This window comes from Ornithorhynchus anatinus, chromosome 1, assembly GCF_004115215.2.
Source record: "Ornithorhynchus anatinus isolate Pmale09 chromosome 1, mOrnAna1.pri.v4, whole genome shotgun sequence".
Taxonomy (NCBI): domain Eukaryota; kingdom Metazoa; phylum Chordata; class Mammalia; order Monotremata; family Ornithorhynchidae; genus Ornithorhynchus; species Ornithorhynchus anatinus.
The window spans coordinates 145,870,890-145,898,572 of NC_041728.1; the positions used below are offsets into that span (position 1 = coordinate 145,870,890).

At 43.2% G+C, this 27,683-nt stretch overlaps 1 protein-coding gene across 2 annotated transcripts in view; it reads left to right on the plus strand.

Moving 5' to 3' along the window:
• The window catches only part of FXR1 (FMR1 autosomal homolog 1), a 76,106-nt gene extending 54,689 nt beyond the window's left edge, over nt 1-21,417 (plus strand). Inside the window, exons 10-17 of one of the 2 annotated variants that reach the window (XM_029066906.2) lie at nt 1,778-1,887; nt 3,446-3,532; nt 6,072-6,279; nt 9,129-9,332; nt 11,389-11,589; nt 13,380-13,460; nt 19,781-19,872; nt 20,392-21,417. In XM_029066906.2, the coding sequence (XP_028922739.1) occupies nt 1,778-1,887; nt 3,446-3,532; nt 6,072-6,279; nt 9,129-9,332; nt 11,389-11,589; nt 13,380-13,460; nt 19,781-19,872; nt 20,392-20,553 (1,145 nt within the window). In that variant the 3' untranslated portion in view covers nt 20,554-21,417. The remainder of the gene's footprint in view (nt 1-1,777; nt 1,888-3,445; nt 3,533-6,071; nt 6,280-9,128; nt 9,333-11,388; nt 11,590-13,379; nt 13,461-19,780; nt 19,873-20,391) is intronic. The other variant, XM_029066907.2, reaches the window with a different exon arrangement.
• The last annotated feature ends 6,266 nt before the right edge of the window (nt 21,418-27,683 follow it).

A 27,683-nucleotide genomic window follows, 5' to 3' on the forward strand; every position in this document is an offset into this window, starting at 1 on the left:
AGAGAGATCAATATTCCTAGTCCTCAGACTTCTTACCCTTCCCATTCACTTCTTACAATAATTTATCAATTGGATATGAGTGCTTATCCTGTGCAGAGCACTGTACTAAGCACTTGGGGAATACAGTATAACAAAGTTGGTGGACACATTTCCTGCCCCCAAGAAGCTTACTATAATATATAAACTGCTCTCTCAAAGGTCACCAATGATTTCCTTCTAGCTCATTGCTGATCATCTAGATCATAGGACAAAGTAAGTTTATTGGAGAATATGAGGGTGGTAGATCAAGTTGGTACTGGCTTTCTGCTGAATTCTTGGAAACGTTGAATATTACCCCCATTTTGAGGCCGTCACTTGGAATCCCTGTCCACTGGCTTGAGTTAATAACAGTTTGCTTTTCCTAGAGGAATGGTCTAGATCTGAGTGGGAGGCAGGGGGGAGTGCCTAGGAGAGTTCCAAAAGATTACCCACTGAGGCAAGAGTTGTGGACTGGCTGACATTATTCCAGCGGGGTCATCTTAAAAGATGTGCCGTTCACTATGGAAAAAATGCAAAAGAGCATTGTGAAAATGATAAATGTATAGGTTTAAAGTGTGTGGTGTGTGTTGTGAAGTGATAGTATGTGTTAGTGCATACTAAGTGCCAAGCACTGTTCTAAGCACTGGGACAGATACAAGGTAATCAGGTTGTCCCACATGGGGCTCACAGTCTTAATCCTCATTTTACAGATGAGAGAACTGAGGCCCAGAGAAGTGAAGTGACTTAGGTCACACAGTGATACGCAAGATCAGTGGTAAAACTGGTGAGAGTGAGGTGGGCCAAAAAGGACCTTCTGTGGGCAGCCACTCCTGGGAGAATCCCCCCTTCCCGCTCCCCATCTCCAGGCTGTGGTGGAAGCAGAGAGGGTAGATCTCTGGATGGGTACCCAGACCAACAGTGGCCTTTAAAGCCGCAAGATCGTCCCTAGGATGTGACAGATCGGAACAATTGCCTCTGTTTCCCCAGAGCCAATTGAAGCAATTTAAAGAGTGCAGTTGGAAAAGTAGTTCTTCTTAAGCCATACCTTTTTTTCACCTCTTCCCACTAAGTGGTCTTTTTGAACTGGTTTGATTTGTCCCTCTGTCCCCCGTGATGCCGCTGACTAAGGGGCCTCGGGACTTGCCCCACAGCAGCCTGAAGACTTGGTGAGGAGCTGAAAGATCATAGTAGAGCCCAATGTGGTAACCTCAGACTGCTGTCTGCCCGAGTATTTGCCCCAAAGAGCCCAGAAGATGCCTCTTCTCTTGCCTTTAGAAAAAGTCAGAGATGCTTAGTGACCCTAGTGCCTGAATCACAAAATTGGGATGTTCCACCACTGCCTGTAATTATCTCGGGCTTACTAATCAGCAGTAGGTGAAGTGGAAGAGTCCTTTTTAGGCTTTGATGACAAAAATCTATTTTAGAAATTGGCAGTCATTATAATAGCCGGGCATTTAGAATAGACCTCCATCGACAGCAAATAACTCATTCTGGCAATCCCAGTTGCAGAAAAATTCTAGACTCAAAATTGCATAAGAGAATAACTTCCTACCGATAAAACATTGACACCCTGCTCCCTTCAGTTCAGATCAGAGTGAAATTGAAATAGCACATTGTGAAAGGCTGGTTTGTCAGCTTTACATTAGTTACTGCCTCATGAATGACAGTTTAGAGGAAGGCCAGAACTGATAATATGTGTATATGTGTACACACGGGTGCATACATGCACGGGTTTTTAAAATGTTTTCTTTTGTTAAAGGAAAAGTGATCGGGAAGAATGGCAAAGTGATTCAAGAGATTGTGGACAAATCTGGAGTTGTTAGGGTGAGAATTGAAGGAGACAATGAAAATAAACTACCTAGAGAAGATGTAAGTTTTCAGCTTTGGATTTATCCTAATCTTGTACATTCTTTTTAAAATGATGCATAATTGTGCTTTAATGTTGGTGTTTTGGCTTATTTACAGGGAATGTAAAATAGTATGAAATACAAAATTTACCAAGATAAATATTTACATCCTAATCATTCATTCAATTGTATTTGAATGCTTACTGTGTGCAAAGCACTGTACTCAGTTCTTAAGTGCTTTCTAATGTAAATTCCACCGATTTTCTTTCTGTATAAAGGCATGAGGAAAGCCATTCTTTCTTCAGTGCTTATGCAGTTAAAAATATGTTTTGTAGCTGGCCTTTTTTTCGTTGTTTTGAAGGAATAGTTTTTTCCTTAGAATTCTAAAAGTAGGGAATGGAGGCTTGGCTTTGATTTTGTCTTTGTTTTTTTCTTGATTTAAACTACTGGCAGTTTTGAAAGTTATTTATTGGGTAATTGTATAGATTTAGAAGTCTTGTCAGTGAAGATGTGATTTAAGGTAAAAGAAATCTTGATACTGATCAATCCAGCAAATTTCATTTAACACCAATTTGTCATTCAACTGAGATCAGTACTTATAAATATCCAAACCATGAATGGATTTAGGAAAAGACCAATATGAAGAAAGACCAAAGTTTTAGTTTTATTTCTTCCTTCAAGGTCTCCAACCCATATATCTAAATTGAATGTCGTTACGTATAGTATTCATTCAGTTGTATTTATTGAGCTCTTATTATGTGCAGAGCACTGTACTAAGCACACTGTATTAAATGATGGGAAAGACTACCCAGATAAAGGTTAGCTATAGATCCTCTCCCTCGAGAAGCTTGTAATCTGTGAATATAGGTGAGGGCACAGCCTGGAGACAGACACATCAGGTGTCATGAAACCATAAAACATTGTCAGAAAATGACCGGGAGGAATGGAAAATAAAGTCAGTGGGATTCTATGACTGGAGGACAGGTTTGTTTTCAGACTCTTGGTGATTCAGAGTCTGTGACAAACCTTTAGCCACAGCAACTGCAGGCAGTAGCTTTCAATCAGTCGGTATTTGAGTGCTTACTCTATGCAGAGCACTGTACTGAGAGCTTGGGAGAGTACATTCATTCAGTCATATTTTTAGAGCGCTTACTGTGTGCAGAGCACTGTACTAAGAGCTTGGGAGAGTACAATGCCACAGTAGACACACACCCTGCCCTCAAAGAGTACAGCACAACAGAATTAACAGATAAGTTCTGTGCCCATAACGATCTTTCTCAGTGTTATATAAGGCGTCATAGTGAAGGTGCTGTTTCGTCGGCCGGGGTGGTGGAGAGTTGGGGTGGAAGAGTCAAGATTCCCAGGAAGCTGCATGACTGCACAGCGCATGCCAGCAGCTGGGACCCTGGGTGGTCAGGGGGAAAAGGCAGTTCGCCCTGCCATGGTGGAGGGGGCCCGAGGGCACGCGGAGGAGAGCAGGCGGAGCGGCAAGTTACTGGATGCTTCATTCGGTCGGAATGTCCTTTAAAGTATTTTTTAAACTTCCACACAAGCTAAATATTCTGTCCTTTTTGCTCTAGGGAATGGTTCCATTTGTATTCGTGGGCACTAAGGAAAGCATTGGAAACGTACAGGTCCTTCTAGAATACCACATTGCTTACCTAAAGGTATGTTTTCAAACGCCTGTCCTCTCTGGGCAATGTCCTAAAAATGTTGACTGTTTTTATATTCCTAATAATCTATTTAAAAGGGTGCAGTAACTTCTAATTTGAGACTGTTTTGCTCTGACTTTCTGGAAAAGACAGTCTCATCCAAAAAAAATCCAAAACCCAGCTTTCTTCCTTCTCGTCTCCTGAGTCAGGGAAGGGTGTCAACACAGGGTCAAGGCTACAGTGCTACTGATAGAACTCTCCAATTATCTCCATCACCTTAAGATTTGTGCTCACTGCCAGGCAGAGCAGAAGTTTGTTGTCAGGTCGCACCTTACCATGAGCTCAGTTTTCTCCATCTCTTTAGTTGACAGCTCTCTTTACCAAACTGCAGTGCTGTTATCCTGGATATGTGGGGTTTTGTAAAGGTAGCCTTTCCCCCTCTCCTACCCAAATAGTTGGAATTAATAAAAGTAGTTGTAGGTAGGTCTGTTGTTTTTTGGTTGCCAGTGGTATAACCCACCGTAAAACCAAAATTTGCTTTCCGCACTTCGGGCAGTTGTGTTTGCGTACAGGCTAGGTCCGGGAGGCCGGACTGTCAGAATCCATTGCCATTCCAAGTGCTTGCCAGCAGCAAGCTCTATAAATTTGGGGGCAGGTTTCTCTGGTTGAATTATAATTTTATTTTAGCGTATGTTCTACTTTGATCAAATCTACATTGGAAAAAGGTTTAAAGGATGATATCCACATGCTCCTAATCTAAACCTGCACCATAGAGCTCTGTTTGAGGTGTGTTTGCCTCAAGTTAAAATCTGCTAAAGCATTTCTTTGACAATGTCACTACCCAATAAGAAAATGTCACGCTTAAAATCAAGCGCCATTTTATGATTGAACCTTAAATTCCTGGTACTTAGGCTTTATCTCAGAGATGATCACCAAATATTTTCTTCAAACTTTAGACCAGTGAAGCTTTCCAGAAAGAAGTTCTATAGGGTCTGTTTCAAGTTACGTGATTGTGATCTGATAGGTAAAGATGCATAGTTAGAATGGAGGTTGTCCATTCCCTGTTTATCAGATGAGAGCTACAATTAGTAGCTCCCTCTAGACTGTGAGGTCACTGTGGGCAGGAATTGTTTCCCAGGCGCTTAGAACAGTGCTCTGCACACAGCAAACACTCAAATACGATTGAAGGAATGAAGTAGTAGGCAGAGAAGTAGAGTGGCCCAGTGGATAGAGCTCCTGGGCGTCGGAGGATGTCAGTTCTAATCCCGGCTCTGCCACTTGTGACCTGGGCCAAGTCACTTCCCTTCTCTGTGCCTCTCTTCTCTCATTTGTAAAATGGGGATTAAGACCTTGAGCCCCATGGGGGCAGGGTTTGTGTCCAACCTGATTTGCTTGTGTAGGTCCCAGCACTTAGTACAGTGCCTGGCATGTACTAAGCACTTAAATACCGTAATAATAATAACAATAGGTGATTGGGCAGTCCCAGAGGGCAGGCCTGTCGACACATCTCCTGGACTTGGAGAGCTTTCATTATTCCTTTAGCTTCAGCAGCTACCGGAAGACTCCCCCATCTGGACTGTGAACTCGCTATGGGCGGTGAAGATGTCTGTTGTATTGGCATATTGTACTCTCCCAAGCGCTCAAACCTATGCTCTGCATACAGAAAGAGCTTAATAAATACGATTGTTGAACCGATCCCCTTTGTCATTACTTTTGGCAGCAGTGAAGATCTGCTCTTAGGTATCGGTCTGAGAGGGAGAATATTTTTGAAATCCTTGGTTCTCCTTCCAATCCCCCAAATTATAACCAGGTGTAATGACAGTTATAAAAGCAGAAGCAGATTGAAGGCAATCTGCAAGCCCTTGTACCTGCATTCCCACCCACCCCCGCCCTTCTTATTCCCACCTCTTACCCATAGCCCAGTCAAACTGTTGTCCATGTAATTTCACCCATCCTCAACCTTTGGAAAGCAAGAGATTCCAGTGAGATGACTGGAATCTGATGTAAAGATTGTAGACCTCCAGTTTATAAATGTAAAAATGCTAACTGTAAAACATAGGCTAAAATATCCTATATTATTTTAGTTTTGTAGTAATTCTCTTCCCCATTATTGTCCTATGTTTGCAGCTGAATTGTCATGAACATTTTAAACATCTGAATGCCTCTGTTAATTAAAAGCATTTTTCTAGTCTAGGTATTACAGAGTTCACAATAATGGCTCAAAATATATACTTTGAAGGCGTTCAACGTTACCTGTTGCCGAATTGTACCTTCCAAGCGCTTAGTACAGTGCTCTGCGTGCAACAAACGCTCAGTAAATACGACTGAATTAATTTGGGCTTTTGGGTGGGAAGGGAGTGGTTGGCATTTTGAAGATTTGGAGCAGACAAATAATTTAACAATAACAGATGATATCGTCCAGCAGATTAAATTTCATTCTTAAAAAGTTCTTCTTCTTTTGTACAATCAAATGAAATGCTAGGATACAGCTTGCTAATACCTTGGTATTTTAAAAACTGTAGCTTTTTTTTTTAATCCTTTTCTCTGAACACAGGAAGTAGAGCAGCTAAGAATGGAGAGACTTCAGATCGATGAACAACTACGTCAGATTGGTATGGGTTTCAGACCCTCCTCCACCAGAGGGCCCGAAAAAGAAAAAGGATATGCCACCGATGAAAGTACCGTGTCCTCTGTACAAGGCTCTAGATCGTATAGCGGAAGAGGGAGAGGTCGCCGGGGCCCTAATTACACTTCTGGCTATGGTAAGAATAAGTTCTCGTTGGTCATAATGATGTAGCGCAAAGGTATATCCTGGAAACAGATGGGGTTTTTTTTGTTTGGGGTAGGGTTTGTCTTCTGAAAGGACCTGCAGTTGCAAAGACTAGAGGCTTATGTAACAGGGGCCAGTAAGTATTCCCCAGCTTCTGTCACAACGGATCAAATTCAAGATGTGTGATTTCTAACCTCCCTACCGTACATTACCCCGAGTGTCACATAATAGTAGTAGATGCCTGGTAATCAGATCATACACAGTCCCTGAGACTGAGATTTGAGAGAAGGAAAACAGGACCGGTACTTTTCCTCATTTTTCAGAGAAAGTTGGGCCACCAGGAAGTTGAGGGACTTGCCCAAAACATTATCATTATCATTCTGTTTCAATCAGTGGGATTTATTGAGGGCTTACTGTGTGTGGAGCACTTTACTAAGCGCTTGGGTGAGTGCAGTATAACAATTTAGCTTCGTGGCTCAGTGGAAAGAGCCCGGGCTTTGGAGTCAGAGGTCATGAGTTTGAATCCCAGCTGTGCCACTTGTCAGCTGTGTGTGACTGTGGGCAAGTCACTTCACTTCTCTGTGCCTCAGTTACCTCATCTATAAAATGGGGATTAAGACTGTGAGCCCCATGTGGGACGACCTGATGACCCTGTGTCTACTCCAGCGCTTAGAACAGTGCTCTGCACATAGTAAGTGCTTAACAAATACCAACATTTAGCAGGCACTTTCCTTGCCTAAAAGGAGTTTACACTCTAGAAGGGGAAAGACAACCCTGTCTTCTTTCCACTGAGCCAAATTGCCTGCTGCTTTCTGCCCCACTTCACCCCTTAGGTACGCATGTCCCGCAGCACTTGAAATTCGATTGCAGGTAGGAAGAAGTTGTAATAGACTCTGAGAAGACATATGTTTCCCTTGCTAGATTCCAAATTCCTCGAATGCAGGGATTATGTCCACCACGTCCTCTGCTGTCTCTCCCCCCAGTGTTTTGTAAAATAATAATAGTAATGGTGGTATTTGTTAAGCACTTACTATGTGCCGGGCACTGTTCTAAGTGGGGTAGGTACAGGGTAATCAGGTTGTCCCACTTGGAGCTCACAGTCTTAATCCCCATTTTACAGGTGAAGTAGCTGAGGCATAGAGAAGTTAAATGACTTGCCCAATGTCACACAACTGATAAGTGGCAGAGCTGGGATTAGAACTCACGACCTCTGACTCCCAAGCCCGGGCTCTTGCCACTAAGCCACACGCACACACACACTTTGTTGTGAACTGGTTCAGTAAATACCACTGAATTGTCACTGAACCAGTTCCTAAGTGGTTTGCTGTTCTGAAAGTGCTTTGGAGTTATTTCTGTTTAATAGCGGTCACTGCCGAAGATTGGAAACTGGTGCCGGGATAAACTTTTTACCATTATGTTTAGAGTGGGATTTTAATGGTTTTTTGAGGCTAATGTATTTAAATAATGCCTGAGAGAAGCTACCACAGTTTTCCTCAGGGCATGTAAGTGGTGGGAGATTGGTCCAGGTATGCACAGCCAGTAAGATCATTTGGTCTCTTGACCGCTATGTGTTTGAATTTACCAATATGTAATTTAGAAAAGTAATTTTAGATGGTAATTGAAGGGAAAAAATATCTTGATGCCCGTGAAAGAAGTCTATAGCCGTCAGTAATGGGTCCTTCGACCCATTGTAGAATAAAGGTTTTTTTCAACTACTCTGACGTTGTTAAAACAAAAATTGGTGAGTTTCCAATTCTGGATGGCAGAGTTGAAATAATTTGTGGGTGCTTTAGAACCACAAGGATAATTGCAGGTTGAAGATCAAATGAATCAAGATTACTCATCAGTGCAATCAAATATTTTACTAGTGTCCACTATATAAAACATTTTATTTGGTTTTGCAAGTGGAGAGTTTAAAAAAAAAAAAGATCAGATCTCTTCTGCCAGAAGAAACAGGAAAATTTGAGTAGTCAGTTCTGTAGCCTCATGTGTTAAGGAAAACTCACATTAGAGTTTTTGTAACCTGTTGGATGCTAGAGGTGTTAGTTATTGGAGTCTTAAATGAGAAGGTGGTGACCAGGTGAAATGGTAGATGTTTGGAAAAAATATTTCTGCAATCTTTCCTAATTCTTTGTATTACAAATGCTCATTGCAAGTAGTTGTTAAGCAACTGCTGGATACCACATTATTAGGGAGAAGGTGTTCGAAGAGGTCTGGCTTTCTAGCACAATTTCCTTGAGATTGCTGTTTATTTTATATATAAGCTGTTTGGTAACTTTCTAATAGAGATATGGGTTTTAAGTGGTACAAATATACTTTTTAAAAATAATTTTATGTCCCCGCATATGGTGGGGTTTTTTCCTTTGATCCCAACTACACCTAGTTTTATGATGTGAGTTTGTGTTCTTGAGGAACCCCATGTTAAGAAAAAATTCACACTTTTTTTAATGATATCTGTTAAGCGCTTACTATGTGCCGGGCACTTAGATGTATTAGGGTGATATATGAATAATAATAATAATAATGGTATGTAAGCGCTTACTGTGTGCCGAGCGTTATTCCAAGGGCTAAATGATGTATCTGTAGTTTTTAGTGTAATCTGTATGACTCCCATAGGCTAAGACGGGCCATTTTCCGGTTACCCTCATTAGAATGCTTGATGTCATTTCATGTTGAATGGTGATATATTCCATAAGTATGCTGAACTTCATAAGCCCTCCTCATTAAAACCCATCTAACAGCCAATTCAGGTGACCTAGGGTTTCTTTCAAAGTCTCGAAAGCCTTTATAGAAATTTCCCTGTTCAATCCCATGTTATCGCTGTGTTCTTTTCTATCCCAGGTACAAATTCCGAGCTGTCTAACCCCTCTGAAACAGAATCGGAGCGGAAAGACGAACTGAGCGATTGGTCGCTCGCCGGAGAAGACGATAGGGAAAACCGACATCAGCGCGACAGCAGAAGACGTCCGGGAGGAAGAGGCAGAAGTGTCTCAGGGGGTCGAGGTCGCGGTGGACCTCGGGGCGGCAAGTCCTCAATCAGCTCTGGTAGTGTTTCCTTTTATGGGAGATTGGTTGGTTATCGCTAGATCGGCTTTGCCAGCAATCGTCTTTTAAACTTTTTCCAGCAGCTTCCCAGCCGAGTGCTTCCCCTCCTACTTTGCGGGCAGATCTGTAGCACATGAGGGAGTAAAAGGGCAAGTGCGGGCTTAACTGGTGCTGCTCAGGAATGGGTCCAGTAGCAGCCCCCGATAGGTCTGCCGTTTTTCCCCTCTGACTTGAACCTACTGAAGGCAAGGAATGACGGGAAAACCATAGGGATCCAAAAGCCATCTCGTCATTTAATATAGTGGTATTTGTTCAGCGCTTAATTTGTGCCAGGCAGCGAACTAAGCACTGGGGAAGATACAAGCAGATGGCGTTGGACCACAGTCCCTGCCCCGCGTTTGTTAAACAACAGAGAGAATTGGTGTTTCTACAGTTGAGACACCCACATTGAGTGCAAGTGCTTGGTTTTTTGCAAGGAGGATTACTGATATCTGTAATTCTTATCCTTCTAAAATCCTCTAGATGTGCATATGTAAGGTAAGTGGAGTAGAAGACTAATCAAACCATAGATCTTAACCCTTTGGAGCTTGAGACGAGCCTATGGGTATCTGCAAGGCTTTTTTCTTTTTAACTTGTTACCAGATTTGTCAGAAAAAAGACTGAACGTTCCCCCCCCCCCGCCCCCCCCCCAAAAATATATAGCTTATTTACCTCTCTTGAGAATTTTGGTAACTCTGATATTGCTGAATGATGCTGCTGTCTAAGATGGGTCATTGGAGTTGCTGCATCTGAGGAAAACTTACTGAAGGAAGGAGAAAGTCACGTTTAGGTTTCTGCTGAGTGTTTTCCCTCAGGAGCCCAGTGAGTTGGGCGGTCATCAAAAATCATAATGCTGACTTTGTGGTTTTTTTTCCAAAGGGAATCACATCTTCACATTGACTTACTAGCTTTTATTCTATAGACTAACATTTGAAATTTCGGCATGCAGTTCTCCAGATATTCAGACTCTAGCAAACAGTCTCCTGGAAATTCATCAGAAAGCCCATATCTTGTATATTTGCCCGCTAGAATTTCAGCCTTCTTTGCTCCTTTGTGAAGGGTTGTTCTGATTGCTTCCATTCAAAGTAACAAAGACTGCTGACTTAGTGTGGAGTGCAATTGTCCAGTCCTTCTTAGTAATCTATTAAGAGCATAACAAGAGCATCCATAAGCTCATAATCAGCAAGTGAAGAGACGCCTATATTAGCTGAAATGAAGGAACCTGATAATTATTTTTTAAAAATTTGTCTGCTTCTCTCTCTGTCTGTCTCTCCCTCTCTCAAACCAATGCCCTAATTGTAACCCTCAAATATAGAGAATCTGTTGTTTCTTGCCTGCAGTGAAATTTTAAAAATCTTACCAGTGAAAGAAAGGAAACAAGAAAGCCGAATCAATTGGTTATTTATTGAGCATTTACTGTGGGCAGAGCATTGTCTTAAATGCTTGGAAGAGTACGACAGAGTTGATAAATGCATTTCCTGCCCGCAACAAGCGTACAATTCAGAGTAAGCTAAGCAAGAAAAAGATCTGCAGTCTAATTTAAAAGGCAGAATTTACCTTTTTGTAGTATTTTTATTTGCATGCCTTTTTGAGGTTTTAGGCCTTTTGTTTTTTTCTAATGGTATTTAACTTCTCACTACATGCCAGGCAGGTGCAAGATAATCGGGTTGCACACAGTCAGTATCCTCCATGGGGATCAGTCTGAATCCCAATTTTACAGATGAGGTAAACAAAGGCTCAGAGAATCTAAGTGATCTGCCCAAGGTCACACAGCAGACAAGTGGCTTGAGTAGGCATTAGAACCCAGGACCATGCTCTTCCCGTTAAGCCACACTGTTTCTCTGCATCTACCTCTCTGCTTTACTTCCAGGTTTAATGATAGGAGAAATAGTTGGAATGTAGCCTAAATTAGGACTGAATTAAATTTAACAAGTAGTTGAAACGTATTCGGTTAAGGTGAAGAAAAATTAGTAACTGTGGCTTCTCTCAGATAGCCCTTTCTTGTCTCTCCCATCAGTGCTCAAGGATCCGGACAGCAACCCTTACAGCTTGCTCGATAATACAGAATCCGACCAGACGGCAGACACCGACGCCAGTGAATCTCACCACAGCACTAACCGTCGCAGGCGGTCTCGCCGACGAAGGACCGATGAAGATGCCGTTCTCATGGATGGGATGACCGAATCCGATACCGCTTCTGTTAATGAAAATGGGATAGGTACGTAAGTGCTCGAGCTAGAACAGTGTTGTTTATTTTCTAACGGATTTTCAAAACTAGTACATAGGCCGTGAATTCCATTTTCTCAATGGAGAACCTGTTCAAAGAAAGGCATTGTTGGGGGGGAGGATGGTGATTTTAGCCTAAACTCCCTATTCAGCATTCATTGTCGTATTTATTGAGCGCTTACTCCGTGCAGAGAAGTGTACTAAGCGCTTGGAAGAGTACAGCTTAATAGTAAACACCCACATTCCCCACTCACAACAAGCTTACAGTCTAGAGAATCAAAACCTGGGCAATAGTGGGGATGTTTAAGTGCCTGCTTTGTGCTGAACACTGTATTGAGTTTTGGGAAGAATTCACGAGTGGAATTTAGACATGATCCTTGACCCTCAAGGGGCTCAGCATCTAGGATAAATATAAGGTGGGGGAGAGTGGACTAGCGACAGAAACATAAGGAAAGACAAAGTGGTGCAACAGCAGACCAGGACGAATAGAAAAATTGCACAGAAGCAGTAGGGTACTGTGCCAGGGGACGAGGATTTTCAGGATCCCTGCTACTCAGAGCCCATTAGCCAGTCCCTCAACAGTATTTATTGAACACTTACTGTGAGCAGAGCACTGAATTAGGTGTTTTGAAAGAGCACAGTGTAACCATGGGCAGATGATTCATTCATTCAATAGTATTTATTGAGCACTTACTATGTGCAGAGCACTGTACTAAGCGCTTGGAATGTACAATTCAGCCACTGATAGAGACAATCCCTGCCCATTGACGGGCTCACAGTCTAAATGGGGGAGAAAGACAGCAAAGCAAAACAAAAACAAGACAACATAATCAAGATAAAATAAAGGAGATATACACCTCATTAACAAAATAAATAGAGTAATAACTAATCTTACAACCTGGTCAGAACCGCAGCAGTGACCAGCGAGAGCAGCTGCCCCGCGCCTCTCCAAGGTTCCGGATCTTGTGGAGGCTGGTGCCGTGGCGGCGCAAAGCGAGTCGGGGGCTCTGATCTTATTTGATGGGAGTCCGGCACAGGTTTAAGAGGAGGAAAAGCGGACATCCGGTGTAGGAAGATCCTCTGACTCGGCTTACTTTGAGGGGGATACCAGGGGGCCCATCGGGACTGCGGCTGCCACTCGGTTATCAAAAGGGGCACATTTCAAGTGGGCGCTGTGCTCTCCGCCCCCACCTCCACCCATTTTCTCGATACGATTTCCTTCTTAGTGCAGTGCACCCAATCTGGCAAAGCGGTTTATGTCTCTTGCCTAATGCGTCAGAAATAGTCAATCACTGGTATATATCAAGCGCTTATTCTGTGCAGAATAATAAACGCCTGGGAGAGTATAGCGTAGCAGTTGGTAGATAGGTTCCCTGCCCACACGGAGCTTACCAAATCTAGTAGGGTAGACATAATAAATTACAGATGTGTACAGATAATGGTGTTTCTACTTGAATATGAGGAAATTAGTGAATGGTGGCCTGATTATCTAGCCACAAAGAAAATTCAGTAGTGTACTAGCAAATCAAAAGGAAGTTAATCCGCAGCCTTGATTTCTTCCTGTTAACCTGTCCAACTCATAAAATTTGTGTTAACTTCAGAATTATACCAACTTGAAATGCTTAATACAAAAGTGTTTCTTGTTAGCAACATGTTATTTCATCAGTGATTTATTATTCCCCTTTCCCCCCTCTGCCCTCCCCCTCCCCATCCTTTCCAAAAGTCTTTCTTGAGGAAGGAAAGTTTTATCAGAATAGTTCACGGTGAACTTTGCAATTGCAGATGATAGCGAAAAAAAACCCCAGCGACGCAATCGTAGCCGCAGGCGTCGTTTCAGGGGTCAGGCAGAAGATAGACAGCCAGGTAACTTGAGAGAAGCTCTTGATGTCATCAGGTTCTAAGCATGAAAAACTGTTACGTCTGTTTTTCTAATATATGTGTGTGTGTATATATATTCATATATATATACATTGGGTATGTGTGTGTGTCTGCACCCTCAGAAAATTGTACATTAAAAATTTGAAGTGTACAAATTGTGGGCCAAATTAATAATTAATGCGTGAAAGATGCACTCTTCACAAAAACGTTTGTGGCCTGCCTAATGAAACTAATATATTGTCTGAGTTGAGGGGTTTTTTTTACATTTGAATTTTATGAGATCATCGTTTTTCTCTCTTTGGTATAGTTAGCAGTTTCAGGGAGTGCATTGTACATTGGGTTTGAGGTGAGTTGTAGATCTGTGGGGAAGGTTGCATGATACTCAAATTCTACTGGATCCAGCCTCATCTCTATGGGCATTTAGAGACTCATATTTTTTTAAAAGTACTGCTGAGGAGGTTTTGTTTTGGGGTTTTTTGTTGTTGTTTGGGTTCTTGTTGTGTTGTTTTTTTTTTAATGGACAAGTGCATGCTGTGTGTTCCTCTTACTGAGGGTGATGGTGTTCATTTGTGCACAGTAAATTTTTAAATTATTGGCATATTAGCTAATTTTCTGGGTGAGCTTTATTTTAAGAAGAAAGCTTCCAGCACAGCTCTATTTTCTACCCACTGTGAAAAATATTGTGTACTTCAAAAATAGATCTTTAAAGTTTTGGGGGTTTTTTTAGATTTTTGGCAGAATAAGTACATTTGAAAGTTTTTTGTTGGCTTTTTTTTTTTTAAGAAAAATACAAATGCCAGTATGTTGATACTGGTATTACATTGCAGTGAACCAGTGTGACTAGAAAATTATTGGACATGTTGGCATTCATTTCAAAATAATATTTGGAAATATTTTTAAAGGAATTTTAAATGTTGAGGCTTATCCTTTAGGTCCTCACCCCCATTGTCCTTTCACCCACCCAGCAAGGCTTGCTTGTCCTGGCCAGGTTGTTTCAGATGGTGATATCAAACAGGCAAGTTAGTTAAACTAGGTGTTGGCGTAGAGCATTTCAAAATTTGCTATACTCGGGTCTAGCGTAGTGCATCTATTTATTGCGTGTTTTGGTTAGAACTTGTTGGGAATTGGGAAACATTCATCCAATAACACGGGCCTGTATGAGATTTAGGACACCATGGTGTTGGAAGAAATGGGTTGCTGACAGGTGCACTGAGTCAGAATGGGTGAAGACTACAGTGGTTTTCCTTACTGCAGGGTTTTGCAATAATGCAGCCCTACGTTATGAGGATTGGATCTATGATTTAAAAAAAGTTCAAGATATGAAAATGTGTTTTGTTATTATACAGTGTTTAGACACATGTAAGAAATCGGTTTCCAAAGCAAAACGTTTGACATTTAATATCCAGCATTTAATCACTCTGTGGTATTTATTGCCTAATAATAAAATAATACAGATAATTGCGATTCATTAATCACTTGCCATGTGCAAAGTACTGCACTAAGCGCTGGCATAGATACAAGGTAAAAGGTCAGATACAGACCCTGCTCCACATTGGGCTTACAGTCTAAGTAGGAGAGGGAACAGGTATTTCATCCTTATTTTACAGATGAGGAAAATGAGGCAGAGAGAAGTGAAGTGACTTGCCCAAGGTCATACAGCAGGCAAGTTGCAGATCTGGGGGTAGAACCCACATCCTCTGACTTCCAGCTCCATGCTCTTTCCAGTAGCCCATGACTACCTGTTTGAGGAACACCACAGTAACCACTTGGAAGAGAACAGGGCAGATGGTAAACATGGTCCTGCCCAGGAGGAATTTATTAGCAAGGAGAGACAGGTTATAAAAATAATTAAAATAAGGGAAGCAACAGAGCATAGGAATATATACATAAGTGCTTTGTGGGTGGGGTGAAGATCAGAGTGCTTGGGACTATGAACACAATTGCATAGGAGATGCAGAAGGGAAAATTAGATGGAGAGATTATCATGGTATTTGTTGAGCCTTTACTATGTCAGGCATTCTTCTAAGCACCGGGGTAATAATAATAATGGTATTTGTTAAGCGCTTACTATGTGCAAAGCACCGTTCTAAACACTGGGGAGATACAAAATGATCAGGTTATCCCAGTGGGGCTCACAGTCTTAGTCCCCATTTTACAATGAAGTAACTGAGGCACGGAGAAGTAAAGTGACTTGCCCAAGGTCACACAGGTGACAAGCGGCGGAGCCGGGATTAGAACCTATGACCTCTGACTCCCACGCCCGGGCTCTTGCCACTGGGCCATGCTGCTTCTCTGAGTTAATCAGTTTGTTCGAAAGTCCCTGTCCCACATGGGGCTCAGTCTAAGTAGAGGTGAGTCAGGGAAGTCTTCCTGGGGGAGGTATGATCTGAGCAGGGCTTTGAAGATGTGAAAGGCGTTGGATGTGAAGAGGAAGGGAGTGAGTGAGGTGAGATGGTGAGAGGGATTGAGGTACAGTAAGATTGGTATTAGTTGAGCAGAGTGTGCAGGCTGGGTTGTATTGAGATGAGCAAGGACAGGATAGGGAGAGAGCTCAGCGAGTGCTTTAAAGCTAGTGGTGAGGAGTTAATTGCTTCATGTGGAGATAGATGAGCACCCATTGGAAGTTTCTGAAGAGTGGAAAGACCATCACAAAATCATTAAAAGAAAAAGTTGACTAAACTCTTATAAATTAATTTTGCTCCGGTCTTGCCGTAGGGAAAGACGATCACATTTAATGGTGGAGTAAAAGTTAAGAAGCTAGCTTAAACAGGATAGTTCCACAGGCAAATGTCCTCCGTAGAGAGGCAACGGTTGCTTTAAAGGGTTAATGTTAACTGCTGAACATTTGCACCTTGGGTTGGGCACAGGTCCAGATCAATCAGTGGTATATATTGAGCATTTGGTGTGGAGAACTGTACTAAACCTTTGGAAGAGTACAATACAACAGAGTTGGTTGACCTGCTCCCCGCCCACAAGGAGCTTGCAGAGCGAGGAACTAGAAGGATTCCGGGAGGCTTTGGAAGATGAGCTGAGCCCTGGTCTGACAGATGTGAAGGCGGGGAGATTTCCAGGCTCCGGGGAGAGCTGAGAGCAGGGATCATTGAAAAAGCCCGCTGGGGAAACTATCCCCTCACTTCACAGCCGGAGCATTGCCTTATCCAGGAGTTGCTGCCGTCATTCATTCAATTCATGCACTCGTATTTTCAGTCATATTTATTGAGTGCTCACTGTGTGCAGAACACTGCACTGAGTACTTGGAAAAGTATAATACAATAAACAGACACATTCCCTGCCCACACCAAGCTTTCACTGTGTTCAGACACTGGGTATATTTTCCCTGGTGCTCCTTCTTGGGGTTTGAACACTCCCTGTCTTCCCTTGGAGTTTCCCTTGGCCACAGAGATAAGAACTATCTTGGCATGGAGTTGGAAGAGTACTATTTTCCCAGTCATCATAGGGAGAGTGAAACAATCCATAATGCCTGAGAGAGAGAGGAAGTCGGGAGCTAAAATCCCTGGTGCTGGGGGGCCCAACATCAGGGCTGGGAAGGTCGCCTGGCCTGGTTGTTCTTTTCCTTGGGATCCTTTAGGGCCTGGACTGGGGGACCCTCTTTGGGGCAGGCCTCATCGATCAGTCTATCAATTTCTGGTATCGACTGTGTGCAGACTAGAGGCCTCTTTCTTGTTGAGTAAAGAGCTGCCTATGTGGAAAATGATCCACAGCCTCATCAGTAGTATTTATTGCTTACCTTCTGAGCGATATTAAAGTGCTTCCTCTGTGCCAAGCACTGGGGTAGATGGAAAGACAATCAGGACGGACACAGGCTCTATTCCACACAGTACTCCCAGTCCCCACTCTACAGACAAGGAAACTGAGATCCAGAGAAGCCAAGGTCACATAGGAGGCGAGTGGAAGTGCCAGGAGAAGAACCCGGCTCCTTTGACTCCCAGGCCCGAGTTCTTTCCATCAGGTCACCCTGCTTCATTCCGAGCGTTTGGGAGAGTAGAAAGTTGGCAAGATACAGGATGGCAAGCCTAATGCCTATCAGGTGTCTGGCACCAAGCAAGAGGTTTGGTTTCAGTGCCATTTTGAGGTTGCTGGGGTGGAGGTGGTCCAGACTTTCTGTATCACTCTAGTACTCCTGTAATGGGCGGCGGGGTGGGGGGAGATTGCTTTCTTGCCAACTCTCGTGTTTAAGGATTACTCACGTCATAGTGGACGTTTGCACAATTGTTTCCCACATCATTTTGAACCATTGTATTGGTTCATTGTTGAAAAAATCGTTCTCTGGCACTGTCCTTTCCATACCCAAAGTAAAAGTTTGAGATACAGAAGAATTGAGTATTCCATTCTGTTGTTGTATATCATACACTTTAATGACTTCCATTTGTGCCTGATTCCAGGCCATGCAATTTCACAGTACCAGAGCATAGAGTGACAAAATTTGATCATTGCAGCTAACTAGGCTTCAAAATAGTAATTATTATATTTTTATAAATCAAATTTTTTAGCCTCCAAGTTAGATTATTTTCTGTTTGTTGCTAAATTTTGCTTTTCCTTCAGTTATATTTATTGAGTGCTTACTGTGGTGCAGAGCACTGTACTAAGTGCTTACTAATCATGATGGTATTTGTTAAAGCGCTTATTATATGCCAAGCACTGTTCTGAGCGCTGGGGTAGGTACAAGGTAATCAGGTTGTCCCACGTGGGGCTCACAGCCTTCATCCCCATGTTACAGATAAGGTAACTGAGGCACAGAGAAGTTAAGTGACTTGCCCAGAGTCACACAGCTGATAAGTGGCAGAGCCAGAATTAGAAGCCACAACCTCTGACTCCCAAGCCCATGCTCTTTCCACTAAGCCACGCTTTTCTGAAACATAGATAGCAGCATTAAGAACATTATTGTGCCGGCATGAAAATTTTCTGACAAAACTGCAGAACTGGATCTAGCAGTGCAACTGATTCCTTTTGCCTTTAGAATTTTAGCTTTTAAAGTGGTCTAACTTATTTTGAGTGCTTATCAATCGTAGTTCTTAGAAATAGGTCCATGTGCTTGCATTAGTTCTGTAATTTGGGAATCCAGTACTTGTTTGATGTGGATTTGCATGCACACAACCATTTCTTCCACTTTATTCAAATCGACGTGTTGTCCTGAACACATCCCCTATTTTGCCATAAGCAGTCTCTCCAAAATTTGTATTGTGGAAGAATTGACTCCACTTGTAATTCTTTGATGATGATCATGATGATGATGATGATGGTATTTGTTAAGCACTTACTATGTGTCAACCACTTTTGTAAGTGCTGGGGTAGATACAAGGAAATCAGGTTGTCCCACATGGGGCTCCCAGTCGTAATGCCCATTTTACAGATGAAGTAACTGAGGCACAGAGAAGTTGTGACTTGTCCATGGTCACATAACTGACAAGTGGCAGAGACGGGATTAGAACCCATGACCTCTGACTCCCAAGCCAGTGCTCTTTCCACTAAGCCATGCTACTTCTCTGGAGGCCTACATTTTATGGAGGAAGGTAGTTAATTCTCTTAATGTAGGCGGAACCATTCATTTATTCAGTTGTATATATTGAGGACTTTGTGCAGAGCACTTGTACAAAGCCCTCGGGAGAGTACAGTACAACAATAATCAGTCACGTTCCCTGCCCACAACGAGCTATCCCCCCCACTCTCTGTTGCAAGGTGAGGGGCGGAGGGAGGGTGAGATGGGATTTGGAGTCAGATATAGACCGAGGAGTGAACCCCGATTTATCTCTGTCACAAAACTCGATTCATTACTGTGGGTAAACTGAATAGCTGTAGCTGGGTCCTGTTAGAGAAGCAGCGTGGCTCAGTGGAAAGAGCCTGGGCTTGGGAGACAGAGGTCATGGGTTCTAATCCTGGCTCCGCCACTTGTCAGCTGTGACACTTTGGGCAAGTCACTTCACTTCTCTGCCTCAGTTGCCTCATCTGTAAAATGGGGACTAAGACTGTGAGAGTCTTAACAAATACCGTCATTATTATTATTACACCTCAGACTAAGCCGCTCGCAGTTGGCAATTCACTGGGAATGAAGGAGGTTCATAAGAAACATCAAGTCTAGTTGTCAGCTCAGGATTTCCCTTAACTGTTAGCCGTTGATCTCTATGCCAGATAACATCGTAGTCAGTGTGGTTAAGGAGGACGTATCCTCCACTTAGGTTTGCGTGTTGGTCTGCTGGTGACTGGTTCAAAAGTGGCACGTCCCCTTTTCACTAACAATTATTTTGTAATTATTTCCACGTCCGTAACTTATCTTCCATCTTTCCCAGTCACCGTCGCTGATTACATATCCAGAGCCGAGTCTCAAAGCAGACAGAGAAACCTTCCAAGGGACACTTTGGCTAAAAACAAGAAAGAAATGGTAAGCAAAACTAGACGAATAGCGATTTCGTTGATTTCATTCAACGGGAGTGGAGATGCTCAGCATTTTGACCTGTTTGGGGTCAGCTTTCACAGAGAAAGGGATGATAACGGGCCCTGGAGAAAGGTGTTTCTCATACACACGTTATCGGATAGATCTGAGAATTTCCAGCCTCGATCACCGGAACAAGTATGGGGAATAAATTGATTGGATTACCAAATAAGTCCCTTTTTTTTTTCATTTATTGCAATGATCTGATTGAGCACTGAGGGTTTTTGTGCTGTAAATCCCAGTAAGAATGCAATGGAGACAGTAACAGGGCATCAGATAATTCCCATCCAATTCTGAAATTTGTGGGTTTGGAATAATTTCCATGGTTTTCCTATTAAAATAAATTCCAAGTAGTAGATGAAAACAAGACCTTCGGTGATTTAGTCGTTGGAATTTTGCATTTTTCCTAATTTGCTGTAAATTCTATTTATTAATTTTTACCATATTGGGGAAAATTGTCTTTGCCAGGCAAAGGATGTGATTGAAGAACACGGTCCCTCAGAAAAAACCGCGAACGGCCCCACTAGCGATGATACTTCTAAAGTGCAGAATACTCCAGAAGAAGAGAAGACAAATGCTTTGCAAGAGAAGCCTACTCAAGAGGAAGCAGTCCTGAATGGTGTCTCATAAACTGAAGTTCCTAGTTTACAGTTCTTATACATTACATTTTACAATAGTGCTTGTACAAGCTTGCCAAAGATAGAATATGGATCGCCAGTCTTTACCCCGCACTTTCAGTTCCTCCATTTGGAATACAGAAAGGGAGGGATCCTGAAAAAACCATATGTAAAACGTACTTTGACACCTACTGTGTTATAAATATATCATCAGATGTGCCTTGATAGTATATGTAACATTAAAAAAAAATTGCTGGCTATAGGAAATGTTATTTTGTTTTCAAAATATGGCGAAGATGGTGTGGGTGGGGGAGGGGGGCGGAGAAGAAGGATCCCTAACGTAATATTCTTTATGAAAGCATTAGTTGCTTTTGTTACATTTTTAATAATATGCAACCACTTCTTCACCTGAGGAAAACTAGAATGAAATGCAGTCTAAAATATTTTGCACTGAATTGTAATTTCTCCATTAGTTTAGTCTGGAAACTGGTCTGTTTTAATACATGTTTTTTAAATGCTGTATGTAGAGGAAAAACTGCAGACCACTGGAATACATTTGTTAAATTCTCAAAATCTGCAGGGACACTGGGTGATATTGGCAGTGACTGTTCTACATTGAGGCTTTGTTTGGTTTATTTATTAAACTGTACAGTATTTAAAAATCAAACATAGCTTTAGTTAAAAACACTAAGCTGAGTTAGTCATGTCCATTCAGACATAACCTGAACTACTGAAAAGATCAATTTCCAGAAGGTTTATTCTGTATAAACTACTACATATGTTAGTCCTTAGAGTATTTTTATTTTTGTTTTGGTTGTTTGATGTGCAATATGTTTTTGTATGCAGGTAGTAAAAAATAAACTTTGATCTTCCATTTGCTGATTTGCCGATTAACTTTTTTAAAGTCCCAGATGTTGGAAGAGTTATTTTTAAAAAGTGGCAGGGGAGGAAAACTGTTCTCACTCTGCTTCTAAACTAAAAATAAAGCAGAGATAACTGATTTAACTTGCCAGCGTAATCAGGGGTCAAAGACACTCCTACTGTGCTGTGAACGTTGAAGGTTAACCATATAATTCTCTATAGAATTAGCAAACTTTGAAGCAGCAGTCACCAGAGGAAAGGATTGACATGGAATTTAATGCTAATTCAAATGCTCAAGCCAAAGAACCCTGGGGGCAAAAGATTCACAGGTGGTATTTTTGCTTGGGGAATGAAGCCCAAAGTTGGTTGAGTCCTGAGTAAGTTGAGGAAAAAGAGGGTAGCTTTGAAACTTAGAGATTCCACAAGCCTTAAAGGGGGACAGTTGAACCAAGCCCAAAAAGGAAAAAAGTTTCCCCTTTGTTATTCCTGACTTTATCTGCTAAGGATCCCTATGGCAGATTAAATTCTCTGAGATCCTATGCTACAGAGGACAGGCCGTGCTCCGTTGTCATATGTCATTGCCAAGTTATGGTACGACTGGGCCCTGAGGACAAGAGTGCTAGAGAATTGCACACGCCGGGATTACAGATCAGGTCAGTTATTTTTTCATTCAGTTTCTCAGTCCAAGGCTTAGGACTTGGTGTGGTCAGGGAATGTATCAGTCTGTTGTTTATCACTCTGTTGTTGTTTTATACTCTCCCAAGCCCTCAGTACAGTACTCTGCACGCAATAAGCGCTCAGGAAATGAAGAAATGAATGACTCATTATCATTCCAGATAAGAAGCAACATGGCAAATGGAAAGAGCATGTGCCTGGCAGTCCAGAGGACCTGAGTTCTAATCCTGGGTCTGCCGCCTTTCTGTGTGACCTTGGGCAAGTCACCTCTCTGTGCCTCAGTAACCTCATCTGTAAAATAGGGATTAATAATATAATAATGTTGGTATATGTTAAGCACTTACTATGTGCAGAGCACTGTTGTAAGCACTGCGGTAGATCCAGAGGAATCAACCACGTGAGGCTCACAGTCTTAATCCCCATTTTATGGATGAGGTATCTTAGGCCCAGAGAAGTTAAATGACTTGCCTAAAGTCACACAGCTGACAGGTGGCAGATTGGGGACTAGAACCCATAACCTCTGACTCCTCAGCCCGGGCTCTTTCCACTGAGCCACGTTGCTTCTCAGATTGACTGTCAGCCCTGTGTGGGACAGGGACTGTGTCCAACTCGATTATCTTGTATCTACCTCAGCGCTTAGTACAGTCCTGCTACATTGTAAACAGCAAATACCATAAAAAAAGACTTCATTGTAACTCACTAGAAGTTGAATCAGTTTTATGGGCTTCTTTTTTTTCCCCCCAGACATCATTTAGAGCGAGAGTTGAGGGCAGTCATGTAGTTGGCATCCTCCCCCTGGTCAGGGGCATCAGATGATGAAAGACTTGAACCCTGAAGTTCCTCTATCCTATGGGTAAGACGACAAGCCGTGGGCAGATGCACAAGGTTCAACTATACTAGACCTTGCACTAGTGCCCTAGTAACAAGGCAGCTATCACTTGGTACTGTCAAGATTTCAGAGTCCAGGATTCCTTGGAAAAATAAGAGTTTGCGCCAAAGTCTTAGCTTTGAAGCCTGATTTTTTTGGTATGATGCACCAGCTTCATCGCCGATGCTTTTTGAGCATCTATTGAGTGCAAGGCACTGTACCAAATACGTGGCAAAATAATTGTGGCATTTAAGTGCTTACTATGTGCCAGGGACTCTACCAAGTGCTGGGTAGATAAAAGATAAGTCCCACGAGGGGTTTGTAGTCCAAGTGGGAGAGAAAGCGGGTATCGAATTGGTATTTTGCAGTGGTGGGAACTGAGGCACAGAGAAGGTAGCCCAAGGTCACAGAGCAGGTTCCTGACCACTAGAATTAGAACCCTGGTCCTTGGACTTCTAGGTCCATTCTCTTTCCATTAGACAATGCTGCTGCTCCAACAGGAGAATAAATCAGGAATAGGATACACACATCCTGCTCTCCACAAGTTCATACACCACTTATTTTTATACAGTCTTGACTTCTACTGTTTACTTACTTGGTTATTCGTTTGGGGAATAACCCTCCATTAAAGTATAAATGTGTCAATTACTTCTCATCAAAAAGGTCCAGTCCAGTAGCATTTTGCTCCAATGTGTGAAATTGCTTTGTATTTGGTAGAGGATCTCATGTTACTCTGCACCTAATTAAATGTTTTACCCCCTAACTGCAGATTTATATCTCAAAGTTCTCTAGCTTGGAATTTAAGGAGCCATAAATTGTGTTGGGCTCATACAGAGCTAATCCACAATTTTAAGGTGCAAACAACCAACTTGGGCCAATTCCATTTCAGGACACCTGAACCTGAAAATGCTGTAGGAGTCAAGGTGGTATGGGGCAAATTGTTAGAAGCGTACAAACTCCTCAAAAGTAGAAGTGATTCAGGGTCAGGGGTTGGGCTTAAGGTCAGAGGGTTAAGGATAGGAGTTAGGGTCAGAGTTAGGGTCAGGGTAAGATTAGGGTTGGGGTTAAGGTGTTTAGGGTTAGGATTATGGGTTGGGATTGTGTTGGGGTTAAGGTTAGGGTTAGGATTAGGGTTGTTAGGGTTTGGGTTGGGGTTAGGTCAGGGTTGTCGACCATCCCCTCCTCCTCCATACCTTATCTCACCTTGGCTTCAGGGACTCCGTCCTCTCCTGGTTCTCCTCTTACCTCTCTGGCCGATCATTCTCGGTCTCCTTCGCTGGATCCTCCTCCCCCTCCCATCCTTTAACTGTTGGAGTTCCTCAAGGGTCAGTTCTTGGCCCTCTTCTGTTCTCCATTTACACTCACTCCCTCGGTGAACTCATCCGCTCTCACGGCTTTGACTACCATCTCTACGCAGATGACATGCAGATCTACATCTCCGCCCCTGTCCTCTCCCCCTCCCTTCGGGCTCGCATCTCTTCCTGCCTCCGGGACGTCTCCACCTGGATGTCGGCCCGCCACCTAAAACTCAACATGAGCAAGACTGAGCTCCTCATCTTCCCTCCCAAACCCGGTCCTCTCCCAGACTTCTCTATCACCGTGGATGGCACGACCATCCTTCCCGTCTCTTGGGCCCGCAATCTCGGTGTCATCCTTGACTCGTCTCTCTCGTTCACCCCACACGTCCTATCCGTTACCGAGACCTGCCGGTTTCACCTATATAATATCGCCAAGATCCGCCCTTTCCTCTCCATCCAAATGGCTACCTTACTGTTACAGGCTCTCATTATATCCGGCCTAGACTACTGTGTCAGCCTTCTCTCTGACCTCCCTTCCTCCTCTCTCACCCCGCTCCAGTCTATTCTTCACTCCGCTGCCCGGCTCATCTTCCTGCAGAAACGATCTGGGCATGTCACTCTCCTTCTTAAACAACTGCAGTGGCTGCCTATCAACCTCCGCTCCGAACAAAAACTCCTCACTCTAGGCTTCAAGGCTCTCCATCACCTTGCCCCTTCCTACCTCTCCTCCCTTCTCTCTTTCTACCGCCCACCTCCTCACCGTCCCTCGGTCTCGCCTATCCCGCCGTCGACCCCTGGGTCACGTCCTCCCGCGGTCCTGGAACGCCCTCCCTCCTCACCTCCGCCAAACTGATTCTCTTTCCCTCTTCAAAACCCTACTTAAAACTCACCTCCTCCAAGAGGCCTTCCCTGACTGAGCTCCTCTTCTCCCTCTACTCCCTCTGCCACCCCCCCTTTACATCTCCACAGCTAAACCCTGTTTTTCCCCTTTTCCCTCTGCTCCTCCACCTCTCCCTTCCCATCCCCACAGCACTGTACTCGTCCACTCAACTGTATATATTTTCATTCCCCTATTTATTTTGTTAATGAATTGTACATTGCCTTGATTCTATTTAGTTGCCATTGTTTTTACGAGATGTTCTTCCCCTTGACTCTATTTATTGCCATCGTTCTTGTCTGTCCGTCTCTCCCGATTAGACTGTAAGCCCGTCAAATGGCAGGGACTGTCTCTATCTGTTGCTGACTTGTTCATCCCAAGTGCTTAGTACAGTGCTCTGCACATAGTAAGCGCTCAATAAATACTATTGAATGAATTGGGGAAAGGATTAGGGTAATCAGAGTTGGGGTTAGGGTTACAGTTAGGTATAGGGATTGTAGTAGGGTGGGGTTAGAGTTAGGGATTAGGATTGATGTTTGTGGTTGAGTTAGGGTGTATTAGTCACGTGTGTGTGTATGTGTGTATACAGCATAGGTGTACCTGCTCTATTTTAACAGTGTTGAACGTATTTTTGTGTTTCTATTAATCAATGGAATTCACTGGGCACTCACCAGGCTAAGCACTGAACTAAGCACTTTTTTATGGTATTTGTTAATGTGCCAGGCACCGTGGTCGGTACGAGATAGGTCGGACACAGCCCACGTCCCACATTGGGCCCACAATCTTAAACCCCATTTTTACGGATGAGATAAATGAGGCCTGAGAAGTTAAGTGATTTGCCCACAAGATCAGAACCCAAGATTCTGACTCTCAGGCCCATCCCAGCTACTAGGCCATGTCACATCCACCTGGGAAATTACAGTACAACAGAGTTCATGGACATGTTCCCTGCTCACTAGGAAATTCCAGTCTCTTACACTGTAAGATTCCTGTAGGTAGGGAAAGTGTTACTTCATTATTCAGTGCTTTCCATGCGGCTAGTACAGTACAACACCTCATGGGCACTCAATAAATGCTACCTCTAAGCCCTCGGTAAATGGAGAGGGAGGAGCCCAGTGGAAATGATCTACAAAGTAACTGACAATAGGGATGGGACAGAGTTCTAGGATTGAAAAAAAAAAAACACAAGAAAGTGAGGCAATCATTAGCCATTTCCAGAACTCTCATTCAATCCTGACTGTGAGTCTTAGTGAAAGATTTAGCTGTTGATGTGACGTCTGCAACTCATGAAAAGCAAGCATTCAAATGCTACGCCGCTGGGGCGCACCCTTCTGTGATGGTTGAGCTCGTCGTGGGCAGGCAATGTGTCGTTTTGTCATTGTACTCTCCCACTGCTTAGTACAGTGCTTTGCACACAGTAAGGGTTCAATAAGTACGATTGAATGAATGATGGTAGCCTGGGCTGGAGCGTGCTTTAGGGGTGGGAAAGGGGGGAGTTTGGGGGGAAAGGGCCCCGATAATTCTACCCCACTGCCCTTGGAGACCTTGTTAAAGCCAATTCAATTTATCATCTAAGCTAAACTTGATTGTTTGTATCACTCGTCTCAGCCTTGAAACCCAACTACTTCACTAGACATCAACTTCAGAGGCTGAAGGCTTCAGCTCATCCTACTGAACCAGACTGACTATTCCTTTCAGGATGGGGCTCAAAGTGACGCCGGTGAGGTGGATGGAAAGCGCTCCCTGCAGTTGATCAGGCAAAGGAGATCAATCAATCAATACGGACAGTGAAGGGGATCGAGAGTCTGGCTGAACAAACACCTACGTATCTGCATGTATTAACTTCTATCTACTCCAATACTTAGAACTGGGCTTGAAGCGGTGAGGTCTAGTGGATAGAGCATGGCCTGGGAGTCAGAAGGGCCTGGGTTCTAATCCTGACTCTGCTACTTGCCTGCTGGGTGACCTTGGCCAAGTCACTTAACTTCTCTGGGCCTCAGGCACCTCATCTGTAAAATGGGGATCAAGACTATGAGCCCCATATGGGGCATGGACTGTGTCCAACTTGAGTATCTACTCCAGCGCTTAGGGCACAAAGTAGGAGCTTAAGAAATTCCATTAAAAAATGAATGATATTTATTGAGTGCTGTGTTCAGAGCACTGTACCACGTGCTTGGGAGAGTGCTTCACAAATAATGCCATAAAAAAAGGAATATTTATTGAGCGCTGTGTTCCGCGCACTCTACTGTGTGCTTGGGAGAGTGCTTAACAAATACCATAATAATAACAAAAGGGAACCCCCTCAAGAGATCCCACCTCCCCTACACTGCTTTAGGATCAATTCTAATCCCTACGAAGAAACCTGCACGGAAATTACTATTCATTCAGTTCAATCGTATTTATTGAGTGCTTACCGTGTGCGGAGCACTGGAATAATAATTTCGGTATTTGTTAAGCGCTTAGTATGTGCCAAGCACTGTTCTAAGCACTGGGTAGATACAAGGTAAACAGGTTGTCCTACATGGGGATCAGTCTTAATCCCCATTTTCCAGATGAGGCAACTG